The sequence below is a fragment of the Liolophura sinensis genome, chromosome 7 (genome assembly GCF_032854445.1).
Source record: "Liolophura sinensis isolate JHLJ2023 chromosome 7, CUHK_Ljap_v2, whole genome shotgun sequence".
NCBI lineage: Eukaryota > Metazoa > Mollusca > Polyplacophora > Chitonida > Chitonidae > Liolophura > Liolophura sinensis.
Window position 1 is genome coordinate 48,888,355 of NC_088301.1, and position 12,867 is coordinate 48,901,221.

General features: G+C 38.4%; 1 protein-coding gene across 3 annotated transcripts; it reads left to right on the top strand.

Annotated features, from left to right (window-relative positions):
- The first annotated feature begins 17 nt into the window (after nt 1-17).
- On the top strand, nt 18-5,691 carry LOC135471616 (uncharacterized). 3 transcript variants are annotated; one of them, XM_064750910.1, is made up of 4 exons: nt 18-121; nt 3,208-3,776; nt 4,237-4,392; nt 4,794-5,690. In XM_064750910.1, exons 2-4 carry the CDS (start codon nt 3,264-3,266, stop codon nt 5,151-5,153), a joined length of 1,029 nt encoding a protein of 342 aa, XP_064606980.1. In that variant the 5' UTR covers nt 18-121; nt 3,208-3,263; the 3' UTR covers nt 5,154-5,690. The 3 variants fall into 3 exon arrangements, with proteins under 3 accessions (XP_064606980.1, XP_064606978.1, XP_064606979.1); XM_064750908.1 differs by having other exon boundaries at nt 24-155; XM_064750909.1 differs by lacking the exon at nt 18-121 and adding an exon at nt 2,911-2,962 and having other exon boundaries at nt 4,794-5,691.
- The last annotated feature ends 7,176 nt before the right edge of the window (nt 5,692-12,867 follow it).

Sequence of the window (12,867 nt, forward strand, 5' to 3'; positions counted from 1 at the left end):
GAAATCCGCGGTAAACACAGATTCGAAAAGGGGTTTTCCGTCATGTCAGTCGATGGCTACAGTTTACAATATTTACCTTGTCATCTTATTGTTTTTGACTTATATAGCAGGGTCTGACTGTGTAAGCATCAGTGACTACATATATAGTTGTTTTGGTAAGTTAATACCCGTAGAGGCACTTCCCTGCTTTGCATAGTGTCGAAAACTGGGATTCGATCCATGTCAAGACCAGCCTTCCTGTTTAGCTTTTTTTCGGAGTCGTGAACTAAAGTCAGACTTGCTGTGTGCACCATGTGGCAGAGAGTATGATGCCAGTTCATTGAAGAATCTACAGTAAGATTAAGAAGCGTGTCAACGACAAACAATGTAAAGCAGTCTCTCGTTTACTACTCAATTACTGCTAGTAGGCCCGCTTAATTTGTTTCGTGATACTCTTAGCTCCAAAAATTTGGAGTGGGTTATAATTGGTACTACATCATACATGTACAAGTTTGAGAAGTGTTAATGCTGTTGTATTGTTTATTAGGCATCCAAGCGTTGCTTGGAAGACTACTGTTATCGCTACAGATTATTTTTTTTCTTTTCCGACAACTGTTAGATCACAGCTGTTAACGTTTTATTCAAGTTCATCACCAAATTGTTTGGTCTACCTGCTGGAGTAAAAATCTTTACTCACCTTTGACCCGCTTATCAGCCGTATTAGAGCAGTATGGAAATCTAAAAAAAAACTTCTGCTCCAGGACCACTAATCTGATTACTTTGAAAGTTGATATGCATGTACAAAACTATCGGGGGTATCAGGATTGAAAATTTTTTGCTAATTGATCAAGAAATGTGGAAGTTCGCTATTGGTTGTTCATTTCACTTGATGACCGATGGTGGAATTTAAAAAAAAAAACAACATAGCAATTAGATGTAGTTTGATCTGCTGTGGATAACCATGGCTTTAGTTTTTTCCTGCGATGTCTAATTTTTCTTTAAATTGCCGGTATAGCTCACTTTAGTGTCTTTTTTTTCAAATGTCACTTGACCAGATACCGTAATAGCTATGAAGCTGAAAATTGGTCAGTAGATAGGTCAACTACAGATCTTCATTTTGGACAGTAGGACCACAGGGCTATGAGTGTTGGTTCTGCCATTAAAATGCGTTTAAAATCTTGGGTTTTTCATTCATAATCAGCTTGTAAAATTGCAATACCTCCAAAACCGGTAAAGATAGAAAAAGTAAACCTAGCATTTTAAATAGTGAACTTGTATACCTGTATAGTGCAAACACTTTTTGCTTGGTATGAAGTAAGTCAAGTCTAAAAACTGCTTAAAATGATTAAATAAACACACTGTCTAGTACTGCTTGGTGTCAGGATTACAAATCTGTAAGAATTATTTTTGTACTTGGTATAGTTTTCAGGTGCTAAAACTGACAAAACCTCCCATTCAAATAACACAGGATCTTCTTTCTAGGCTACAGGGGGGCGTGTATTCTAATTCTGTCTGGTAGCAAGAGCAGTAGATCAAAGGAAAAGTCTCTCTATTCATGTGACCCAGCACTGCTATTTGAGAGCAATTTTTTTGTTTCTTTTTTCACTGTCTTTCACCAAGGCCAAAATGAACATTGTCCCTAGCAGTCAGCGGTTCAAATCCAGTTCATTCCTGCCAATCTTCGTTCTCTTTTTTCCTTCAATTACTGTGAAATTTAATAGGCACTAGACTACCAGTCCAAGAAGCCGGGGTTCAAATCCAGTCTACTCCTTCCCATTCTAACTTTTTTTGAACACGTAATATTTAGTAGTCTCAGGTTCAAAGCTACTACCCCTGCTGAAATAACTCAAAAATAAAATACAGTACCTCATTAACATAATCCAGAATGACAAATGATATTTAATGTACGATAAAAAGCTGAGGCTTGTTAATGTTGTAATCTTACTGTGACTAAATAAAGCAGGGTGGTGAATATGGGTCAAATTTGATCAAATTCATTTCTCATTTAAGAATGAGACTATAGTTCATTTGTGGGAGATTGTGATGCCAAGTATGGCTGAAATAGTTTCGTTTTCGTTGAAAATACAAGGTCTGGTTTTGCCAAGGTACATGCAATTCACTTGTTCATAGTCTAACATGGATTACGTCTATTTTTTTGCTTGCATTGAACAAACCTGGGATTTTTTCAGAAGAACCTAGAACTGATAGATTTGAATGGTCTGTGGTGGAGAAAGTGGAAAGTTTTAGAAAGTGGATGCTTAAATTTGTGTGTACAGATTGTTAGGAAGCCGTGCAACTGCATGCAGGTCTAGTTTGTAATAGTTTGTGGGCAGTTATAAAGACTAGGTTCATCCTTTTCTTAGTCAGTGAATCCCTTTTCAGATGCTCGTTGTGAAAAGCTTTTTTTTTAATGAATTGACATCACTTTACCTCGTGACAAAAACAACTTTCAAATTCCCCTATATGTGTACTATATATGTATTTCACTGACTTTAGAAATGAAGACAATGTCCAGATAAATCACTTATCTATGTACTGACATTTTCATGGATTCTGTCCACATTGTGGATACTTTCGACAAACTACTGGCTACATGACACTCACAGGACGCCTTCAAGTACAGACGAGCATAAAACTAACAGAGAAATGTCGATAAAACTTTCCCACCGTGTCCCCCTGAATATACAGTACACATATATTAGTTTGACTGGTTCTGTTGGATCGATACAAACAATGATGGTAGGCAGCGAACTTCTGTCAATGGAAGGCTATTCAGGAAGGTTCGGACATCCAGACATGTACCATTTTTCTTACGCCTACTGTACAGCTTGCTCATGCAGATGATGGTGCTGAAAATATTGTCTACTAAACCTGGAGCTTTCTACAAAATTCTTCAAGGTGACATAAGTCCCACACTGTACTTTGTTGACATTCACAATTTGTGGATGTGTAGGTTGTTCTGTTGTCTAACACACTATAATGTGTGGGTATTATCAGGCATGGTTCTGTTCATCTTACCTTCCCATGTTATCTTTTAGCTCATCTGCCACGTCTGCAGAAAAGTGAAATGCCTGGACGTGTGCAGTCTGAGCAGAAGAGCAGCGCTCTGGTTATGCAGACTGCAATACTGTTGTTAGGCTGTTCACAAGTAGTTTACTTTCTAACTGATTTTTAACGTGATTTTTGGTTGGACATTAATTCTCATATGCATACATATTTCTTTATCAGGTTTGTCTAAAACTGAAGAACATGCTTCAGAACAGAACAGAGGTGCTCCCTCATGGATGAATTGGATTTTAGTGACCATTGGGTACCACGACGAAAGAAGTCCAAAGGAGTCTGACACATCTTCTGATCGACACTACTGGTCTGACTGTTTCTGGACCATATATAGTGCTGTGATCAACAGCATAACTTTATTGCTCAATTTCCTCTTTATACCTGTAGCATATGTCATCACAGCTTTTCGTTCCATTTTGGCATCATTATACTACACTGTAATACAAGCAGGTAATCTGCTATTCATTGTGCTTTTACTGATAGTGCTAGGCGCGACAGGCTTTCTCATTTATTTCAAATGGAAAAGCTCCAGTAGACAATACACTAGCGTTACAAGTCGACTTCAAGTGTCTAAACAACGGACTCGCACCTACCAGTCCACTCTGCATCATCACTATGGCTGGTTTGTGAAGGCTGCTGCATGGATCATAATTGCTGCTGCACTGCTTAGTATTCCATGGGAATTCATTCGCCTGTACCAGAAAGAACAAGCCAAAAGAGCTGCATTGGTGTATGCTGTAAGTTTTTGTTGGCATGTGATCTTTAGTATTATTTGTTGAAGGCACAAGCTGTGTAAGGTGTAAAATATTAATTATAAGAGGCTGCAGTCCATATAATTATTTACATGTATTTTTTTATTAGTATATTAAAATATTTCACTCATACGACAGCAACCAGTAATATGGTGGGAGGAAACTGAGAAGAACCTGGGGGAAACCCAAAACCATCTGCAGGCTGAAAAGTCCATATACATGTGGATTGAATCTAGCTTTTAAATTTTTGTTTTTAATTATACCAGGTACCACTAGTGTCGTCAGTGTTGTGAAAAGTTAATGGCTAAAGATAAATATTTTACACTAGTTGCTGAGCAGAGACATTTTTTAATGCCAAAATTGTCTGCTAACAAATAATATTTGAAGAAATGTATTTATATATATGTTCAACTATGTTTAAAACATGAACTGTATCCATATATAGGGACTCCCTCCAGACTGTGATCCCTACAAGCTGACAGTATGGCAAACCATAAAGACCAGCTTTCTGTGGCACTTTTCTTGGACAGACCATAACCACTGTGAAAAGTATTACCATGCAGTACTTGTGGACCCCTTATGGGAGGTTACCCCAATGGTGGTGAGTATCTTGTGGGCTAAATGAGCAAAAGTGAGCTGGAAGAATTCTTTCTGAAATCACTTATTTATTTATTTGATTGGTGTTTTATGCCATATTCCAGAATATTTCACTTATACAACGTATACGCCAGCATTATGGTGATTTATTGAAAGAGCAAGTCTAAATTCAGTCTATGTTCCAGTATGTATGTATAAGTTTTTTCATACGCATGTAAAAATTGTTCAGTTTTTTGAGCAGGTTTGTCTGATATTGGATATTGGGGTTTGTCTCCTGTTTGCTTTTCTTCTCCTTCTAACTTAGCTGTGACGGAAATGATAACAATTGTAATAATTTTAAACCACATTTTTGTTTGTAGGCTTTTTTTTTTTTTTTTTTTCATATTTTGAATTTTTTACTTTCAGGTGCTGTCTTCTGCTCTGGCCAGGTGTGTTCTCCATCCATTGGAAATGATTAGTAATTCCTTGGGACGGAGTGTTAAGCTGTTTTTCTCTCAGATTCCAAGCCAGTGGCAACCTATTTTTATTGTGGTCATATTGCTCAGTTTCCTGACAATTTTACTAATGACATGTAGGTATAGAATAAAAATGCCAATGTTCTTACTGATTGAGCCACGCACACCGACAGGTAATTCTGTTCAGTGCAGACGCAAGTATATAAAAAAAGTACCATCATACAACCAGGTGACGGAAGAGGAAAATGACCACCTTATAGCAGAAAAACCAAAACAAAGGAACAGAAAACAAAGAGTAGAAAAAATGTGACTTTTACGTCTAGGTAGTCGTTTTTCTTTTAATGTTACATGTTTTGGGAGAATTGAAGACAGCAGTTCTCATGTTACATACCTGATATTTCTCATACTAAATGCAATGTCTAAATGGTGAGAGCACCTGCCTCTCCATGCTTCATCCCAGGTGACATGATGCTACAGTCACACAAGACCTAAACTATGTCTCAGTGATCCAAAATACCAAAGTTTGCAGAACCTAAACCTTGTTTAGAGTTCAAGTAATGATACATTTTCTTGCTGAATAATGGTCAGAACATCTCTCTAGTCAGCTTGAGTCTCAGGGCTTCAGTTGCCTAGGCACTTCCTGGACCTTCGGCTCATGGACTGCGATAGTTGACGCCCTCTAAAAACATTTCTGGCAACACCGAAGAGACTATTTTGAAACCAACAATAAACAAGAGATGATCTCCCCAACACTCATTGAAGCCAATTTTTGAAGTGTGAGATTTAGGTGTAGAAGGTTGTTATTTCTGTGAAGGTGTGAAGGAACCGTATGACCTCAGTTTCCTCCACCGTGGCACCTCACATTGGTCATGAACACAGCTAGGACGTTTGTAAGGGACAGTGTGGTGCCATATAGGCACTGGCCAGTTTCTTCCACCCAGGTACCTGATCTTGGTCTTGAACACAGCTGGAAAGTTTGTAAGAGACGGTGTTGTGCAATATAGGCTCTGTCATATGCCCTGTATCCAAATGTGTGATCTTGGTCATGAACACCCCTGGGAAGTTTGTAAAAAACTGTGGTGCTGTAATGGCTGTGGCCAATTTCCTCCACTCACGTATCTGATCTTGGTCATGAACAGGGCTGGAAAGTTTATAGGAAACAATGTTGTGCCATATAGGCTCGGTGCAGTTTCCTGTATCCCAGAACCTGATTTTGGTCTTGAACACAGCTGGAAAGTTTGTAAGGGACAGTGTTGTCATATAGGCTCAGTCCAGTTTCCTATATCCAAGTACCTGGCCTTGGTCTTTAGCACAACTGGAAAGTTCGCATGAGACAGTGTTGTGCCATATATACAGTGTCCAGTTTCCTCCACTCATGTACCTGATCTTGGTCTTGAACAAAGCCGGGGTGTTTGTAAGAGACAACTTTGTGCCATATAGGCTCTGGCCAATTTCATCCATCCAGGTACCTGATCTTGATCTTGAACACAGCTGGAAAGTTTGTAAGAGACAATTTTGTACCATACAGGCTCTGGCCAATTTAATCCATCCAGGTACCTGATCTTGGCCTTGAACACAGCTGGAAATTTTGTAAGAGATGGTGTTGTGCCATGTAATCTCTGTGCAGTGTCCTGTGTCCAAGTACCTGATCTTGGTCATGAACACAGCTGGGAAGTTTGTAAGAGATTGTGGTGCTATATAGGCTGTAGTCAATTTCCTCCACTCAGTTATCTGATCTTGGTCATGAACAGGGCTGGAAAGTTTATAGGAAACTGTTGTAATTTAGGCTGTGTCCAGTTTCCTGTTTCCAATTACCTCACCTTGGTCTTGAACACAGCTGGAAAGTTACAGATACAGTGTTGTGCCATATATGCGCAGTGCAGTTTCCTCCACCCAGGTACCTGATCATGGTCTTTAACACAGCTGGAAAGTTTGCACGAGGCAGTGTAGTGTCATGTAAGCTCTGACCAGTTTCCTGTATCCAAGCGTCTGATCTTGGTCTTGAACACAGCTGTAAAGTTTGCACGAGGCAGTGTTGTGTCGTATAGGCTCTGTCCAGTTTCCTCTATCCAAGTGTCTGATCTTGGTCTTGAACACAGCTGTAAAGTTTGTACGAGGCAGTGTTGTGCCATTTAGGCACTCTCCAGTTTCACAAATGAAACATCCTATTCAGACCTAGCCCTGACCGACGTTCTGTGCATAGCTAAATATATGGCACCTTCCTAAATAAAAATTGTGGCCAAATAGTTGCCTTCCACAAAATATTAGCCTCAACTATGCACATATTAACGCTCAAAATCGGTAATAGGTGAAATCTCCTAAAACATAAAAAGCTGTAGGCTAATGTGTGCATAGACACGGCGAATATTTTGTGAGAGGTAGTTATTTGGACAATTCTAAAATAATAGCAAAATTCTGTTTTGCAATGATCGATTTTTGCCGGCAATCTCCGGTATATCTTCTTTAACACTGTAAGGCGCTCGTGATATGAAGACACCATGCAATGAACATGCCAGAGGCTGAACGTTGTAACTATGGGTTACGTAACAATACGTTGGCGCTGGCAACGTCGAAAAGAGACGTCGACATTAATGCTCCAACACCAGAGATACTGTACATCTAGTGGCACTGACTCCGGGGAATACGTGGTTGCTTGTCGATCTGGCCAAAATGAGTTTCAGGTTCCTAAGTTCGCATCACAGAGACAAATATAAAGATGGTGCAAATGCAGGTAGGCCTATATATGTCAGCTCTTCATGACTAGCCTTTATTTTATAAGTGGATTCGTAAACCTATATTGTATAGTCCTAAATAAGTTACTTTCAGCAGTGGAACTGCATGCATCATCAGTCTGTTTAGAATAAATGAATACCTGTCATTTAACATATACGTAAATACCGTGCATGCATCCCAATACTAATAGTGGCAATTATTATATTTAATTATCTACATAGACTCTAGATGAATACAGTCATTTGTGTCCGATTTGATCAAACTATATATATATATGTTTATACGCCTACAGTTATGTAATTTGGTAATTCGATAAAGGAAAAATGTGTCTACTTTGTTGCAGAGTCTGCGAAAAGTGAAAGAAAAGTTCAGAAATCATTCGTTGGCAAAAAGCTGGAGAAAATTTCGCGATTTGTCAGAGAAGGTACATAGCGGTCAAACTGTACAACGTTTTATTATTTATTTATTTATTTATGTATTTATGTATTTCAGTTTTTCGATTTTCATGTTCTTTTTTACCACAGTTAGATTTAATTGGTGGAGGAAATCGGTGTGCCCGTAATAATCCACTGCTTTGCATCAGATATCGGACAAACCTAGACTGAAATTAAAGAGACGCAAAATTGTTGATGATTTGCTCATTTGTTAGGCAAGTCATGCAGCTTTAAGATATAGACATAACACCTTGATTCATTCTTGGCCATGGCTGTCAGGTTTACGCCAGGAAATCGTATCTCCGCTGTCAGCCAATCAGCGTCGATTCTGTATACATTTTGGCGCAGCCGAACAAGTGAGCTTTCCACCTCATTGGTTTATTTATTTTTTGATTGGCCAAGAATATTTCATTTATAGGACGACTACCATCACTATCATGGGAGGAAACCGAGTAAACCCACGTCCATTCGCAGGTTACTGGAAGACCTTTCTATGCACGGCTACAAGGGAAAGAACTTTTGGCGGCTGAACCAGCTTTGGCTCTTGAAGCAAATGTCATTAGTCAGATTTAGTCTTATATATACAGCCATTACTATATGTCAGCGCATGTATGTCCCTTGTGTAATACAAGCATATATATGCAAATCAGGTAAGTCTTGTGCACTGAGTTTACGGTGCCTCCCTGCATATATATAGATATCGTTATTTGTAACGTTATAGTTAAGAAATAAATGTTCGCCCTTTGTATCAGTGTTATGCTTCAGTAAAATGCAACATGTGTATTATATGTTTGTTTTTTCTTCTATGTATTCAGTATATACTGCGCCAGCTGACTTTCGACGACAACATACCGGTACTAGTACCCAGAAACGTTACGAAGTCGCCGATTCTTACAAGACTTGTGCAAAAAGCGACACTGAAGTGGTATATCCTGTATTTATTTATTTATTTATTTATTTATTTATTTTTTGCTAACTTACTCCAGTGCGGGTCATTGAAAATGTGACAATTCACACTTTTTGTATCATGATTATTAAGGTAACGTCATGTCTTTGTACAAATGACCCAAAAATGCTTAAATTCAAATTGACAGTATACAACGATCATATCAAAAGACTTATCATTCTCAGAAACATATATGCGTGTACATGTGAATTAATGTTTTTAACGATACAATATTTGTCCCAGTTATAAGTATATACACCTTTCACGTCCAGTTTCATTAAATCTTGCTACACAACACATAACGTATTTATATACTCGTATAATATTAAATTATGACAAACTTTTTGCAGGATCCAAAGATGACAAGGAGCACTCTTGAACAAGGACCAGCACCTTTGCAGACAAACTCCGCTGGAGCCTTGGACAAGGTCAAGGTCAAGGTCATTAACGTCCGTCCCGCTCCAGTAGACGCCACCATCGGTGATTTGGGAGATTTCGGAGACTCGAAAAAGGATGTTGGTGACAAAATTACAAAGGCTGGCTCTTTCAGTTGAATGTATTATATCCATCTTATTTACCTATGTGGCTGCAAAAACGTAAAATAAACTATATTAATAGGTAACATACGTTGTCCTGTGTTGAAACGATTCCTATGACTTGGTTGGTAGTTAATCGTTCCAACACGCAGAGATGCAAGAACTATTACTAGGCCTACCAAGTGCTTGTAGAGGAGTAAACCACAGTTACATCAACTGCCGCTAGGCCAAGGTATTCCATCACGACACACACTTTGAAGGAAATGTTGAAAGACACAAATTCTTCCTAAAACTCCGTGTTTAGCTGTATATTCTCGTCACCCTCATGTTAACTGGATAGCAATAAACAGACAAACACAAACACAGAAAGCAGCGCGTAATGATATTCCTTTACTGTAAGTGGCTTAACTTTTAGATGAAGTATAATTCTGCGGGTTCTGAGTAAATATATAATCCTTGTGCGTCATTTTTGTATATATGATTCAGGTTTAACACACGGGTTTATAGGACTGCATATGCATTGTGTTGAATGAAATAGCCAAATTCAATAAGTGAAAGGATGCAATCAGAGTGGAACAAATTCTAAACGAGCATAGTAGGGCTACATACAAGATCTGGACACTGAACAAACCGACGTTTGCATATATGAGAAGGGGCGGGAGGAGCTATATTCAGTGTATATTACTTTATCCCTTTTTCCCGAATTCCTAACGCTTCCATCCAGTTTGACTTTCGTTGTTAACCGTTACGAACTTTCGATTTATACCGACATTCTGTCTGAAGTTGCTGAAACATATATATTGTCCCGAAAGCTCTCAGGTTACTGTAATGTATTATGCCTGTTTAGATGACTGGCAAACACCGCGTATCTTGGACAATGGTATATAATGTGCATGTCGTCATCAATGTTTTAATATACCCTTGTGGATCAGTTAGATCACAGGACTGACTACATGTAAAGTTACAAAACTTTGTTACCTACATATACCTAGAACAATCTAAGTATAATCAAAGAAAAAATTAATTAAAGACGCTACGTCCACAGTTTGGTTGCTGGAATTCGATTTCCCCAGAAGATAACAAAATGAAACGGTTTATATATAGTGTTGAATAAAACGTGCTGACTTCAAGTACGACAGTTGGTCGCGCTCTGTAAAGCATGCAAGAACAGTGACCATCGGGCTACAAGTACAGCCAGATGACCTCGCGCAAGAACATCTAAACATATTATACCGTATATGCCTTCTCATTCAAAATACTGTTAAATAGTGACTCCGTCCTTGATTGAGACACGTTTGTATTTTTCAAAATATAGGTATGACATTCATACACTTGCCGCCGTTTCTTCTATCCATTACAACCTTTTGATACCACCGTTGGTGTATATATGTGCATGGGGCCTATAGAAATGTGAGAGTCTTACAAAGCTGTTACATGCAAGGTCAATCAAAGACATCAAAATTTGTATGACGAAATTATAGTGCCTAGCTAAACTAAACATGGTTAATGAATGGTGTGTATATGGTTAACTTCCCCGAGTTGTTATGTTCCCTAAAAACGTCAGATTGAGCCTATACGTAATTTACTTGTAGGCCTATATATAGGGGCCTATATCAGGGGCCTGTACTTACAAGTAGGTGTCAATATGTATATAGTACATACAGAATTTCATGCCTTACATATACATTGTGCACCTAATGCATTAAGGTGTGCCTATATATAACCTTGATCAGCTGATGTGATAAGGATATACAGGCATAATAGGCTTATGCGCCAAACAATGATGTGGCTTCAAGTTCATGTGACTAAAATATCTTTAAAGATATCGCTAAACTTCAAACAAACAAAATTCAGACGACGAAATAATTTCATAAAGTGTAGTAAATTCATACTGATTCATTGCATGCATGCAGGCTTGGACACAAGGTCTCGATGTGTGCTTCAGAAGGACCTTGCAGGTATAACTCATAGATGTCGAAATGATGAAATACTGTATCGTATTTTTTATTGACTCTGTTGGACTGTATTGTCTGATTCTTATATTTTCCAAAGCGAGAAACATTATTTTTGGCTGATTAATGTGTCATTACCAATAGTGTGAGAGTCTTTAACACTGCTCAAAGGCGAGATTATTTTAAAGCCAAGGGCTTATATTTTTTCCTGACATCGACGACACAAGGAACTAGGTAATATGTAGTGGGCCTTGCAGACTAGTTGAAATTTGGCGCGGACTAGGTAACTCTTCACTACGGTTGGGAAAGGAGGTACGAAAGTGTACATGTGGCGGAAGCTGTTGAGCGATCATTGTACAAAGAGGGATCGGTGAGTATACTTCAGTTCTACTCTCTTTTGTCGCTTAATGAGTCTGCCATTTACATGTGTTTAGTGGTTTTGAACTTTTAAATCCATGTGCGGTAACGGGGGTCGGGGGATATTCAGCATGTACAATTTCTACCAGGATGTATGAACCATGTCATAACTTCAGATTGTCGGGCAGGATTTGTGTTTTTCTTTGCCACATGGTAGTTCCACGGTACGACAGTAGTGTCGTGCAACAGTTTGATTTTTTCCCGGTATGGAAAATGAGTCATCCTCGCGACAACGTGTTTCTGCTGATGTTGAGAAAGATGTGCTTCTTGTATTGGTGGAAAGTAGAATATGGTATCAAACTTGTTCAATGTTGTCACGTTGAACCCTTTCGACACGTCGTTACCAGCATTTCATTGGTGACAGATCTTTCAGAGGATGTCTATGACATTTTAATTATTTACCTTTGCGTCTTAAGGTCTTCAGTTTGATACATTTTAATTGGCACCAGATTGATTTGTAATGGGAAATGAAATGATCAGAGACAGGAATAAGCAGTTGTAAATGACCGTATAGGAGAAGATGAATTTAGTTCCTGTTTTAAAATTCAGTTTTGTTTCCTGCTTGAACTCATTCACTTATATACTAAATGAGTTTGAAGGAAAAATGACTGAATTGTTACATGTGACCAGTCTGTAGCCAGAAATATATGGACCCCTATGTGTTCCGCATAAATATAGAGCGTTATCATGTGATGCTAAGGGTTACATAAATATAAATTGGTGATACCTACAGTGGGTTACCATGGAAAATATTCCTTCATACTCCTACAGCAGACTTCTTCCCTATGTTTTCTGAATGACCGCCATAAAGCAGTGCTGCTTTGAATAATAGGATGAGCATATAGCAGTCTTAAGTAGAATTCATAACTTGGCGAAAAAAAAAAAACAAGTGTGTAGTGTATACTAAACAGTATCTTATCTATGTGCATAATGCATCTGTTGATCTGTTACTGATTTTAGTTTTGGGGACTGTATCTTTAGATTTGTACAGTTAGATAAGCTTTTT

Bases quoted from the DNA above. Each gene is read 5' to 3' on its own strand.
- LOC135471616 (XM_064750908.1), top strand. From the start codon at position 53: ATGGCTACAGTTTACAATATTTACCTTGTCATCTTATTGTTTTTGACT. The intron at 156-3,207 runs GTAAGTTAATAC...TTTCTTTATCAG, and splicing joins CTACATATATAGTTGTTTTG to GTTTGTCTAAAACTGAAGAA. The intron at 3,777-4,236 runs GTAAGTTTTTGT...ATCCATATATAG, and splicing joins GAGCTGCATTGGTGTATGCT to GGACTCCCTCCAGACTGTGA.